At 42.9% G+C, this 13,566-nt stretch overlaps 1 protein-coding gene across 7 annotated transcripts in view; it reads right to left on the bottom strand.

Moving 5' to 3' along the window:
* Window positions 1–13,566, bottom strand: part of ADGRG4 (adhesion G protein-coupled receptor G4) — a 116,158-nt gene that overhangs the window by 28,388 nt on the left and 74,204 nt on the right. For 6 of the 7 annotated variants that reach the window (XM_045029670.1, XM_045029674.1, XM_045029671.1 and 3 more), the window contains 8 exons: window positions 12,945–13,009; window positions 11,722–11,767; window positions 10,489–10,514; window positions 10,076–10,195; window positions 7,994–8,142; window positions 5,358–5,487; window positions 4,683–4,801; window positions 2,571–2,784 (listed from right to left, as the gene is read on the bottom strand). In XM_045029670.1, the coding sequence (XP_044885605.1) occupies window positions 2,571–2,784; window positions 4,683–4,801; window positions 5,358–5,487; window positions 7,994–8,142; window positions 10,076–10,195; window positions 10,489–10,514; window positions 11,722–11,767; window positions 12,945–13,009 (869 nt within the window). The remainder of the gene's footprint in view (window positions 1–2,570; window positions 2,785–4,682; window positions 4,802–5,357; window positions 5,488–7,993; window positions 8,143–10,075; window positions 10,196–10,488; window positions 10,515–11,721; window positions 11,768–12,944; window positions 13,010–13,566) is intronic. The other variant, XM_045029675.1, reaches the window with a different exon arrangement.

Raw genomic sequence — 13,566 nt, 5'->3', positions numbered from 1 at the left:
AGAATTCTTTCAGATTATAGACTTTCCAGAGCTCTGAAGCCTGGAGTTCCCTTTGAACTTCACCAAAATATCTCAAGCCAAGATTTCAGTCCAGGGCCATCCCTGGGTTAAGGGGTGATTTGGTCAGTCTATAAGTACCTACATGGGGAACAAAACTTTAATGGGCTCTTCAGTCTAGCAGACAAAGGCATAATGAGAGCCAATGTCTGGAAGCTGAAGCTACACAACTTCTACCTAGATATAAGGCTATATATATATATATATATATATATAAAGAAATGCTCAAAACTACTTTGAATAGGACTTCCCTGAATTAATTCCTGTGGCCTGTTACATAGGAGGTCAAACTAGATTATCACAATGGTCCCACCTGGCTTTATAATCTGTATCTGTTAACATAATATGGATTCTTATGGAATCACTTAGAAGCAGGATGCATCACAATAATGCTTCTGAGGATGCATCACAATAATCCTCTCCTTAAAGCCAGATGGATCAATATGTCTCTGCTATGGACTCTCTGTTCTTTAAATAACAAGGCTGTAACTTCTTAAATTCTTCAAAACTCAAATATTTCTAAAATAACAGATGTGGGGGGTGAGGGAGGGGCTTCCCCTAGATAACGTCTAAATTATTATCTCTGCTTGGTAGTGTGGTGGCACCTAGAGTCCCCAGTCAGGATCAGGGCCCCAGGGAACACCCATAACAGATGACGGTCCCTGCTCTGAAGAGCTCACTGAGGAGTTCAATACAAAGTTTTCACCAGGGTTTGTTTCCTTCTTTCTTTTAATTATAAGACACATTTTTAAAAAGTGGGGGTGGTTCTGTACTAGCAGCAGGCATACCGCCCACATTGCAGCAAGAGACTCTCTTGTGAGAGAATATTGCCAAGAGGATCAGAACGACACTGAGCAGTGTCATCTGGCATATTTAAACTATTTTTGGCATTTTTTCCTCTATAAAGACAACACACACTTGCCTACTGCAAAGAGCTGGGCAACTTTATACACTTCCACCAAGAGACCCACACATGGACTGACTTTAAATTGAAAGCTTCATTTTCCTTGGAAACTTTCAAAAACGTTGATGAGAGCAAAACTGAGAAACTTACAAACTCTGGCAGTCTGCAAATTCAGAGCTGCAGAGAGAACTTTTTAAGTAACTGTCTAGTGCTGCTGATTGGTGCTCATTTACCAGCCCTGGCAAGAGGCCCTCTCTGGATTGACGCAGGCAAACACTTTCGAAATAAGTGTCTGAAGTTAGGTTCCCCCAGCTCCACATTTCAGTTCCCAGTTAAGAAAAGTGATTTTTCAAAAGTACTGAGCAATGTGGACTTCAGTGGGAGCTGCTGCCTGCCCAGCACTCCTGAAAATCCCACCACTTATTTAGGAACCTAAACACAGAGTTGGGAACCTAACCGGAGGCACTTGTTTATGAAAACGTTTGTCTTAATAATATAGTAGAGATGGCAGGAGTGGTTCTCTTTGCCCCCAAGTGGGAGAGTCTCTTTTTCTGCCCCAATCAGTATTTGTACACAGTGGAACAGCTTCAACTGCAGAGACTGAAGGAGACCCACATCTGAGTATCCCACAGTTCAGGGGTTAGAGTACCCTCCTGAGAGGTGCCTGTTCAAATTCCTCCAGCCCCTTAGGCAGAGGGGGGGAATTGTACCTGGATGTCCCACCTCCCAGGGGAGTGTGCCAACCACAGCCTGGAGCCGGCCCTGCCATTCTCCTGCCCCAAGCAGCGGCGATCAAAAAAAAAAAAAAGCACCGATCAGCAGCGCAATCGCGCTACCCCATAGTTCAGCGGTGGGTCCTTCACTCCCTCTCTTCCACTTCATCGGCAGCTCAGAGGAAGAGAGGGACTGAGGGAGCCGCTGCCGAATTCCTGCCAAAGACCCGGACGTGCCGCCCCAATAGCGGATGGAGTACCGCCCCTTTGTATTGGCCGCCCCAAGCACCTGCTTCCTTAGCTGGTGCCTGGAGCCGGGCCTGACCACTGGGCTGAAAGGCATATATTGGTCAGCAACCATACCACTGCCTCCTCTGGCCAGATCTTGAATGGTAGGTGGCTCTGAGCACACCTACTCGATTGGGCCCATCAGGAAAAAGAGATGCACCTCCATCTATCTTTCCCCAGTTTATGGCTCTTACTGGGGCTTAGGCAGGAGATGTGTCTGGACACCTAGAATGCAGGGCACATGCCCAGAGGCGGAAACATAGGCATTTTGGGAACTCTTACAGCGAATATCTTGGCATTAAGTAAGTTAAGTGGCAGGGGGGTTGTAGATCACAGTGGTGCCTATAACAGGACTTAAGTGCCTAAGTCTGAGGTTTAGAGATCTAAGTATTTTTGTGGGTCTGGACCTTAGTTTGTCAGCCATACTTTCCCATAAATACACTGGCCAGGGGAATACGCCAACAGCCTGGAGCATCGTTACCATAGATCCTATATGTGGGAAAGTTGCAGGATGATGCAGTAGGTCTCAAGATGGCTTTTTTTAACAATGTTATTCCTTAGTGATTTCTTTAACTTCTGTACAAGTGATTACTAGATACTTTACTTACCTATTGGTGGCTGTTTGCAAGTCCTGTGTATTCATTTCTTTCAGCAAAACAGAGTTCAGTATTTTTAATATAGTCTCAGCAAGTGGCTTGCTTATCTCATCACACTTTGAAATAGCCGAGACTTTGTTTACAATAACCTCAGTTTCTACCTCATCCAATTTAGTAAAGTTTTTCATCAGATTTAAAAGGTGCTCTGCAACATCCGCTGCATTTTCTGGAATAGATTAAAGAACATAGAGGTGACTTAATGTTTTGCAATAGAGCTGAAATGCTTATGTAGTGTTAAAAGAAATGCTCAGCTTGTTAAACTGATTCAGTAAATGAAAAGACTGTTAGTGTAAATGTGCATTGATCCAGCCCCAGGACCACAACACACACTTTTCACAATTATAGTTAAAAGACGATGCAATCACAAGATGTGCTCCAGAAACTGTTAATATATGTAATAATCCTAGTGCAAATAAAGTAGTTTCATTCTCAGTCCATTGTTACTGGAGTGCAAGCAGCTATAACTCCAGATACATTTGCAAACTAAACTGTAGGCATACGTTAGCCAGCACATAAACATCACAACATCAGTGCTCTGTTGCTTATTGCATTTGATCCTTTCTAACTGCACTTGTGTTGATTAACACTGGAAAATCCTGTTGACCAGTCCAGTGCTAAAACTCACTTCTGCCATCTTTCACCTTTTTCATTAGTGTCTTATGGAACCTGTTCTTCATTTAAATAATCCAGTGCCACTCATTTAATGCTGAAGGTAAAAGATCAAACACACTTCTCCTGAGTTTCTAGCTCTGTGCAGTGGAAAACTATATCCCCTGGGTTTTGTGCTCTCTTCCCTTTTCTGCCCCCAACCCCCATTATTTAACCACTGTGGAAAATGCTACTCTGGCAAGTACTGTAGACACAGATCTCACCTGCCTCCCCACAAAAAGATATTGGTGCATGGGGGAAGTACACAAGGGGCTAAAGGGCACAGAACCCCCCACCCCAGCCAATGGACCTGACACAAGGCATCTCCTCCACAACTGCTCTTCCAGTAACAGGAACAGGCTTCCTCACTAGAACAGGAGCCACCACCACTTGGTTTGTGGCCACTTTGTGTGTAGTCACGAACCCATTGGCTTCACTCCTGCTGCTCACCCTGTTAACTCCCCATCCCAACCCCCACCCCTGTGCTGATTGATGGGGAGCTGGTATGGAGCCCTCCTCTGCTCCATTCAAAGTTGCTTAGTCTCCGTCTCTTCCCGCCCCAGGGCAATCTGGTGCCCAGCTGTGATGGTTTACTGAGCTGGAGGCCTTCCAGGCCTGTATGAAGCTAGGTCGAGTTCACGCTGTATGAATGACATACAGGCTGAGTCTGCCTGCACAATGGAGACTCTGAACCTAGGGAGCTGAGGTTTGTTCTTCTCTCAATAATGCACGTAGTGCTTCCAGCCTAGTGTGAAATTCGTGCTTTTAAAAAGAAAAATAAATCAGGTGTCAACAAGCTCACTCCTTTAACACACAGTCTGCAAATCTCAGGTTGTATTTCCAGGAGAGAGAAATGCAGTTTTATTTTATTAATGGAGTACAATCAATTTAGCTTGTCAGATCAGTGCCTCTAGTAGTTAGTTACATAAGCCATGTGGTATTGTTTCTGTTGAGATGATTTACCTAATAGTCACCCTGGCACTAAATGCAAATATCAAATTGTGTATGCAGATTTACTATTCAGTTTGATCTCCAGACACAATTATTTACTGAAAAGGTGTGTGAATAATTCCAAACTACCCACAAATTCCAGGAAGTTTGTTTCTAGACAATCCACATACAGGATAAAAAAGGAAAATTCATGGAGTTCATTGTGAATTATTTATTCTAGTAATAAAAATGTGGATTTGAGATAGAAACTAAGTCATCAAAATGACAGAAGTTCAAAGCAGGACTCAAAACTACTTCTGTTTTTTAAAAAAGAAAAACACTTTAAGATGAACAAGTGAATGACATGAATAATAATTGTTACTGCTCCTGTTGTTCAGATACCCAGAACATACACTCATTTAAAAAAAAATTAAATCAGTTGCAGTTATAATATGATGGGTCAAAGTAAACTTTTTGGAATCTTACCTTCTGTTATGGTAATGTTGTTAAGACCCACAATATTATTTGGAAGTTCTTCCAGCAATTTACATTGTGTCATATTTGGTCTTCCCCAATAAGCTTTCCCACTCTTAATATTTATCCTGCTAAAAAAGATAAGCAGTATGCATTACTTTAATGGAAAGAAACAGATTCTATTCAGTGATGTTCACTGCACTTGCAGATACAGTGGCTACAAACATAATTTATTTTTGGAAACAGATTAATTCAAGGGCCAAATTTTCCCCCAATGCCCAGTTCTCAAATTGTGGACATCAGCTGAAACTCCAATGCAATTTGAGGTGTCTAGAACTAGACCTTCTGCCATTGTAGGGTACAGAGCCATATGTGGGGATGGCAGAATACACTACAGAGTATCTACTACTCCTTAATGCTGGAACAGCATACTAGCTATGGTGCCAGCCTGCACTTGCAGTAGATGGAAGCACATGTAGATTGTGGGCCCTTTCCCCAAAGATCAAGCCTCTTCTAGCCCTGGTGTGCATCCCATTCAATTAGGCAGGTGCACAGTTGTATGCTAAAGTAGCTCACCAGCTGCACACCCTATCACATACAACCTTGTTTCCCTGCTGCTCACCCTGTTACTCCCCATACCAGCATCTGCTGAATCAATGCCAAAGGGCAGATGATCTCATCACTTACCAACTCCTGGTGGCAGAGTGCTTAGAATTTTTCACACATCTTAATTCAGTTGTGCTAGCAGGATTAGTCTGTGTCCACAGATATTTCCCTTTGTAGGTTAACCTACATTCTTCTGGGCAAGTACCTGGAGCTAGGAACAAGACTCATACAATTATTCGTTATAAAGCTTTTATGAGCTAAAAGGGAGTCTTCACTGGCTCCAGCCTATCTAGGACTCATTATTAATCTGGATATTCTCTCGCTGGAACAAAGCTATAATGTTTGCCTCTCCTGTTGTCTTGATATAAGAAAAAGTTGTGCTTAAATTCTCATTTGCCTTCTGTTTCCCCTGAGATTCTTTTTCTCAGGGCTGGTGCTGGGTTAAAAACGGCTATGCTGGGTCAGACCGAAGGTCCATCTAGCCCAGTATCCTGTCTTCTGACAGTGGCCAATGCCAGGTGCCCCTGAAGGAATGAACAGAAAAGGTGACCTTGGTCGCCCGTTCCCAACTTCTGGCAAACAGAGGCACCGTCCCTGCCCATCCTGTCTAATAGCTATTAATGAACCTATCCTCCATGAATTTATCTAGTTCGGGGTGGTGTGGGGGTTTTTTTGTTTTGTTTTTTTAACCTTGTTAGTCTTTTTTTTCACAACATCCTCTGGCAAAGAGGTTGACTGTGTGTTGTGTCAAGAAATACTTTCTTTTTGTTTTTTTTAAACCTGCTGATTATTAATTTCATTTAATTCATGCATCCGACGAAGTGGGTATTCACCCACGAAAGCTCATGCTCCAAAATGTCTGTTAGTCTATGAGGTGCCACAGGACTCTTTGCTGCTTTTACAGATCCAGACTAACATGGCTACCCCTCTGATAATTTCATTTGGTGACCCCTAGTTCTTGTGTTATGCGAGAGAGTAAATAACTTCCTTATTTACTTTCTCCACATCAGTCATGATTTTATAGACTATTATCATATCAGTAGTGGTTGCCAGCATTGGAAATTGTAATCCTTTATTTAGTAGACAGAGCTAGCAGAGCTGGTGCTGTTTCTTCCCCTTTCAGTCTGCCCTCTGCCACGTGGAGGGTGAAGTTACCACAAGAATCAATATTAGGATTACTTTGCTCATTACTTTTCCCTTACCTGACTCATAATCTTTTACCAAAGCAAGCGGCTGCTCATTACCCAGTCGGTGCCTTTTCCACAAGGACAACTTTCCCTGTAACTCCTCTTGCCTATTAGTCTTGTTTATGAATGGTGTCAAATGTATGGTTTTTAAATACAAATATATTATGTCCCTTGCTTATCTCTTGCCTACTTCTGTATTTTTTAAAGGTTGACAAGGAGTATATCCAAGTCAATAAAACAAATGTGGGCTTGTTCGAGTACCCACAGACATCAACAGAGTGTCTGCCACTGGCTTCAGTGGCTTTGGATCAGGTCTCTGGGTATCAAATATTATTTACTGCTTTAAACTTTCCAAAAGACTTTGGCAACATATCTACAGATAAGTTTGGCTATCATCATAAAAACTGTGACCTAGAACAAAATGTCTGCAGGAGGCGATTGTATAAAGAGGGCAGTTATAGCTGCAAATGAGTGCATTCATTTCTTTTTATAAGATTCCTTAAGATACAAGGTGTAATAGCTGCAAAAAGGTATAGATACAATTTATCACAGAGAATCAATGTCTTGCTCAAGGTCACCCAGATAGTAACGATCAGGGATCCTGGTTCCCAGTGCTGTTCTCTGACTGTGCTATCACTGTTCCTCTCTCTAAAAAAAATACACTATCTTAGATATGGTCATTCAGTCAGTATATAGCAAGAGCAGCAAAGATCCAGACTAACATGGCTATCCCTTTGATACTATATAGCAAGAGTTAAGCAAATCATGGGGAACTCAAATGAAATTCACAAACTGGGATTTTTAGTACTGAATCATGTTGAGGTACAACCTCCAAGTCTTTCCACCTCTAAACAGTGTATTTTCATGAGACGCAAACTGGAATTGGGGAGCGGGGGAACCTTCTCTTAGTGATGCTAAGTGTTTTGCCTTCTGTGGTGTGTTTTGGGTTTGGTGCTGGGGACTTGATTTTTTGCATCAGCACTAGCTCCAGCAATCAGGAGACTTGTTTCTAGCAAAGGACCTGAGCTGCCATGCTTGGAGTCATACCACACATGCACTTTTCCTGCATTTCAGAAATGTCCAGACCCCGAACTCTAGTTTAGGTCTGTTTCCACTTGTCAGGAAGTAGAGTGCACAGTAAAATAGAACAGGCCAAATTCAGACACAGGATAAGCTGATGACTTAAGTGATGTTGAAGCCAGTATACCTCATCTTCTGTCAGTAACCATTGGAACCGATTACTAAGGGCTGTGAGCGATAAATTTTCCATCCCCTGGAGTCTTTACCTCAAGCCTGGATATCTTTGATAGAAATCTTCTAGTTAAGCTATAAGTTATTGGTCTTGATGCAAGAATTATTAGGTAAAATTCTATAGCCTGTTCCATGCCTGAGGTCAGGTTTGATCATAATGGTCTCTTCTGCCCTTGGAATCTGACTCTATACCAACTTTTGAGTTTGGGCCAACCTTCATGAAACTCGTGTATTTTTGGAGTCTGGCAACGGATATTAGAACTTAATAAATACAATTACCAATTGGACTGACAATCATATCTTCAGGTTCCACAGATACAGAGAAGGGCCCCTCTTTGTACTTCCTCTGCAACCTTTCTTTTATCATGATGATCAAGTCTTCTTGTGGGTGAGTGGATGTGGCTTTTATGATGGCTTTGGAGGCATAGCTACAAATATAACGCACACAAACAGTGAAACATTTGTACCATCAGGCTATCCTGTAATTAATCATTAACATTCAATATTGTATTGAATTGCGTAATTTCATCACCTATTGTGTTTACAATGCTACAGTAATGACCAGATACTGATACTATTACTTTATGCTGAGTAATACCTTATCACTGAAAATAGGGGCCTGATTCTGGAGTGAGGTACTCCTTGTGGCATGAGAATCTGGCCCCAAATTTCAGTTTCCTGTGAAACTGTGATCATGAGTCTCTAACATTATCTTACACTCTTCTTTCGTAAATCACAACCATGCACATTTTTCAGCAATTGTTCAGAATATGGAATAAGCTAACCATGTAATTACTCTGAAGTCTAACTGTAAGCAGAATCCTTAGCACTTTACATTGTCAATCTTCAGAGTGGGGCATTCCCGGTGGTGTTGAAAGGATTTGTTATGGGGGGGGGAGGTGCCAAAAGCCATTGAATAAAACTGTAAACTGGATATGATGTGTACTGCCAGGGCATGCTGCTTCACCCGTGGGCATTCCCCATTTCCCTAGAGCCAGACCATAACTTAGCTCTGCGGCTGGGCATAGGACCAACCCTCGAAGGACTGCCCAGAATTCTCTCCTCCAAGCAGCACATGCAGCTGGCTCCATCACTCCCTTTAGAGTGTTGGCTTCTAGGTTTTTCTCCTCAAAACAGCTAAACTCAAGTAAATAAAATTCTTGTGGCTTTCTGAGGACGGTTTTCAGGCCAGCACCTCTCCTTTTCTCACCCCTCAGAAAGGGCAGACGGCGTGGCTGCAGGACCCAGCTCCCAGTCAGTGTGGGGAAGAGGGTCCATACTGAGAGAATCAAACAGTCCATACTGAAACCTGGTGAGTGGGTGGGGTCTATGCTGAGACAGTTGAGCAGGCCCTTCACTGAGACCAGCCAATGACTGCCCACCACCCCTATCCTCCATGCAGAACAAGCAGGAAAATTTTGCAGGAGCTTCCTGAGTCTCCAGGAAAGATGGGGGGGGGGCCAGGGGGAGGGAAATCTTATAGAAACCTGGAAGAAGCAAGTCCTACTCTGAGTCAGCCCACAGGCAAAGGCCATGCTAAGATGGTTGAGAGAGCTGCAAACCAACCTTCTCTCTCAAGCTCTTTTACTTGCAAGGCCTTAGCTGCCATGAAGGGTGCCAGCTCTTGTGACTGCCTGCTATCAATGAGTCATTTAGCTGCAGTGACTCTGTGCGTAGTCCCCACTCAGCCCTGACCTTGCAGCAGGGACCATGGGGTGAAGTGACTCAAATGCTTTTCCTCTTCCTTTCCAGTCCCTGTGGTCCCACAGGAGGTCAAGAATCAGCTACTCTTTTCCTGCAGACCATCCTTTCAATCTCCTGCTAATGTGCTGTTTCCCTCAGGGGTTGGGCCCAGGGGCTGGCAAAGGGTATTGCTCACTGCCCAATCTTAAAGGGGCAGCAAAAAGTCTTAACCTCTCCTGAGAGCATCTCCCCTCCAGATCCTCTACAGAGAAGGAGAAATCTCTGAAGCTGGGGGTTTGAGTGAGGTACCTCAGGCCCTCAACTAAGCTTTCCAGAATTAAGTACAGATGGGGTGTAACATCACGGGTGCTCATGTTTTTAGAAAATGAAACACCAAAGTAACCATCCTCCATGACCCCCAAAAACTAAAGATGGGGTTTTTTTTATTTTTTCAAAAAGTTCAAGAGCTGTGTAATTCTTCCTCGACTGGTTTAGGAGTGTGTGCTTCAAATGGAGTGGGCATTACCCAGCAATATCTACTTAACTTTGGCTGAGTAACAAAGGCCTTAGAGACAAGCCTCCTGTGGCCGCCTTAGCAGAGGGCATAGTCATATCATATGAGGGAGTATTGCCACCAAACACGCTGAGCAGAGAACAAGAGCATCACTCAGACCAAACCTGGTTATGGCAGTCTCAGCTGGGAGAGTATTGCCTGCAGTCTCTTCTTGTGCAGGCCCAGTAGTGTCCAAAGCATGGTACAGCACTGAAACCTCTCTTGAGCAATCACTCCTGGGTTTTCTACACAGGGAGCAGAACTATTCTCAGTATGTCGGGGGATTCTTTGGGGTGTGACTTAAGGATGGTTTCTTCTATAGGTTCCACTGTAGAGTATGCTAAGTATCCTCATCATGCCTAGCTCTACTTTGTTATAAAAGTTATCATAATTTTAACCCCCTATAATTAGTAAGTACCTTGATCATCCTATTATTGAATCAGCACCAATATACTGTGTAAAAGTGAAGGAGGGAATTGATTTAATTGTGTGCTTACATCTAAATTCTACCAACACAATTCGTAAACATGTATCCTACCTTTGTGAATTCTGCTTTTCTTCCATCTTCAGTTCACAAAATACAGAACAGGACAAGAATAAGGTTAGAATAATGCAACTGGCTTTAATGTAATTATAATGGTTTTCAGTGAAAGTGAACAGTAGCTACTAACACACTCAATGCTTTAAATGTCAGTATTTGACTATTATGTCCAGTACACGTTTGCATTTTGCAGTAGTTTTAATGGTGCCTTATATTAAGATGACTATAAAAACAAGGTATGCCAGCTAGTTGCTGCTGATGTGAGGATGCAAACAGGGACAGAAGATTGTCTCTGCTATGGATCCAGGCAGAGGAGGACTGGCACCTTGCAATTGGCCAGAAAAAGAGAGGCGGAAATAGGGCTTTTGAAAAACAACACACTGTGAATAAAGTTCCATGCCTGCTCCAGCTAGGACTGTTACTGTTTAGAGTCCTGGTCATAAGTCACATGGTTTTGTTTGTGTGCACAGTCCAGCCCAGCCATATCCTCAGGTCCAGCCCTCCCACTCTGCCTTCTCCTGTTGGCACCAATGTATTCTGGGAAAATCTGAGCAGCTATCTGACAGCGCAACTCATGGGATGTCTTACTGCAATGATAGGTGGAAGGACTGGACACAAGCGTAGGTAGGAGTCCTATCAACGCAGCAGAAGAACAATACGTTGAACCAGATGCAGGAGGGCAGGGCTGTGCCAGCCTAGGCCTCTGGTGGGACCAAATACTGTTGTAATGGATACTAAGAATAGAATAACAATGTGTGAGATGCAACCACATGCCGCGTTTGGAACTGTTCAGTGATATTTGACTCTAAACTCAGCTTGCTTGTCTCACTTCTAACTCCCTCCATGGGCACTTGAACCCCTGGCCTTGATATGAAAATCAGGCAGCGATACCAGGAGAGTAAAATCACACTGCAGTCTGCAGGGCTTTCCCCAGGGGGCTAGCAGGTGCTTTGAAATTCATTTCTGAGTTAATTTGTGGTGAGAAATCAACCTTGCTCTGTGAACGCTCAGACTAGCTGGCTGAGCAAAATGGTTGGAGCTGATCTTTAGAGGTTCTACCATCCCTAGGAAGCCTAGTCACATTACATTTTAATGTGCAGTCTCTGTGTTTCCACCTTTCAGAGTGCAACTAAAATATTGCATAAGCTAAAGGTAAGAAGAAAAATGATTTCTTGATTATCCAATGAGAACAACTCAACGCAGGTAGAGTTTGTGTCTTATAATACGTACATCAGCTCTCCCATGGACACTTCCTCCTGGAGAATTATTCCTGTATCTAAAAAAGAGCAGAATAATTGTTTGTGTGTGTGTCTATCCTAAATAAATTATCCCATAGCTGATGAGCCTGACCTTGAACTACTGAAGTCAGTGGGAACTTCACCATTGACTTTCTTGGCATAGAATCAGCCCCATTATATCTTCAGGAATATTTCATACTGTAACAAATCTGTGGTCAGTCAAGAACAAGCACTGATGTCACTGCACTGCCCCCAGTAGCCTCACAGACTTCAGGGTTACATCAGCAATAGACTTCACATGGTCCTGCTCTTACAACCGGAGTTGTTAAGAACCTATTCATAGCATAGGGCCCATGATTCAGCAATTGCACACTTGAGCCAGTTCCTTACAACAGTGTCCTCCCAAGTCCCAAACCAGTTTTATTCTATTTCATTCTAGCCATGTTGTTTTTCCTGTCCGTGTCTTGCTTTTTAGGGATAATTAGCTCAGGAGGAAAAACTACTAAGGGTAGAGTAAAGCTGCCAGTACCCTGTTTCTCATCCTATAGTCTAGAAGCCCTTCGCTCCCACCTTAAAAAATGTTAACCCCTTAATTCCTAAGAGCCATTTAACTAATGCATCTTGCATATGCTTACTGCAGATCCAGTAGTTGTCATTTTTAATCCCCCTTTCCCTGTCTTTATTTCACAGTCTCTATTTTTTCCCCTTAAGATTTTCAGAATCTGACATGCTTCATGTAAACAGTGCAATGTTTTGTTTTGTTGTTGCCATCCACAACCTCCATCATTCAAGTGATGATGCGGGAGGAGAAAGCAGAAAGTCAAAATGTGCGTAATGGTAAAACTACGTCTCAGCCTGTACAAGTGACATTTCCATCAATCTAGCAAATGCTAAACAACCCCACTTCTCTCACCTGCCTACAGATTAAATATGAACATACATGGGTTTGGCTCTAAGAGCAGTGTGGGAGTTTGATGCAGAAATACTGTTATTTTTAAGAGTTTTGTGCCTGTAAATCCTGCGGCAGACTTTCGGCACTCAGACCTAGCTCCTCAAAGGTATTTGGTGCCCAACTTCCATTTATCTGGGGTTTTGGTTTGTCCCATTATACAGAGAGGTCATTTGTGAAATGTCAGTCAGGCTCCTGATTACAAACTCTCCCAACGCTTAGGTCAGGTTGTGGAGTAAATAAACACCCTATAGTCAAGTACTTACCTGCCTGCAGTTTTTACATAATAATCTGTCACAACACATTCACCTTCAGGCAATCTGGCATTGAACTGTAAAAGGAACAAGTTTCTCATTAACTCAGGTCAATATTTTAACTAGAGGTGCTTGTAAATTCATAGTTTCAATGTTTTTGAAAAATGGGTAAAAAATTTTGCAACAATGTCAAAATTCATTCTAGTTTTTGACCAACTCTAATTCTAACCTCTGAACACTCTTCACAAAGAAGTGATATAGCTTGATCAGTCCGTCCTCATCCTCAAAGGAAACCTGCACAACACTGTCCAAAGATGAGCCTGGGAGCTTAAATTCATAACTTTGCCAGCCACTACAAATCATGGACCGAACAGAAATATTGAGTTTGTCTGATTACAATAATCTGTGACCCACTAACCCCCTCTCTTTGTCCTATGACTGCAGAAGTGTTGACAGGCCCCTCTACCTTGAATGGTCTCTTACAATATTTACTTAAGCTAAACAGTCTGCTCTACCTGCCATTTAGGAGTGATGCTAGCAGGTTCCCAGACCTGAAGAAGAGCTGTATAGAGTCAGGGGCAGCTCTCGGTATTTTGCCGCCCCAAGCACGGCAGGCAGGCTGCCTTCGGCGGCT

The sequence above is a fragment of the Mauremys mutica genome, chromosome 9 (genome assembly GCF_020497125.1).
Source record: "Mauremys mutica isolate MM-2020 ecotype Southern chromosome 9, ASM2049712v1, whole genome shotgun sequence".
Classification (NCBI taxonomy): Eukaryota; Metazoa; Chordata; order Testudines; family Geoemydidae; genus Mauremys; species Mauremys mutica.
The sequence above is the reverse complement of the archived record's forward strand: the minus strand, read 5'-3'. Positions and strand labels throughout refer to the sequence as shown.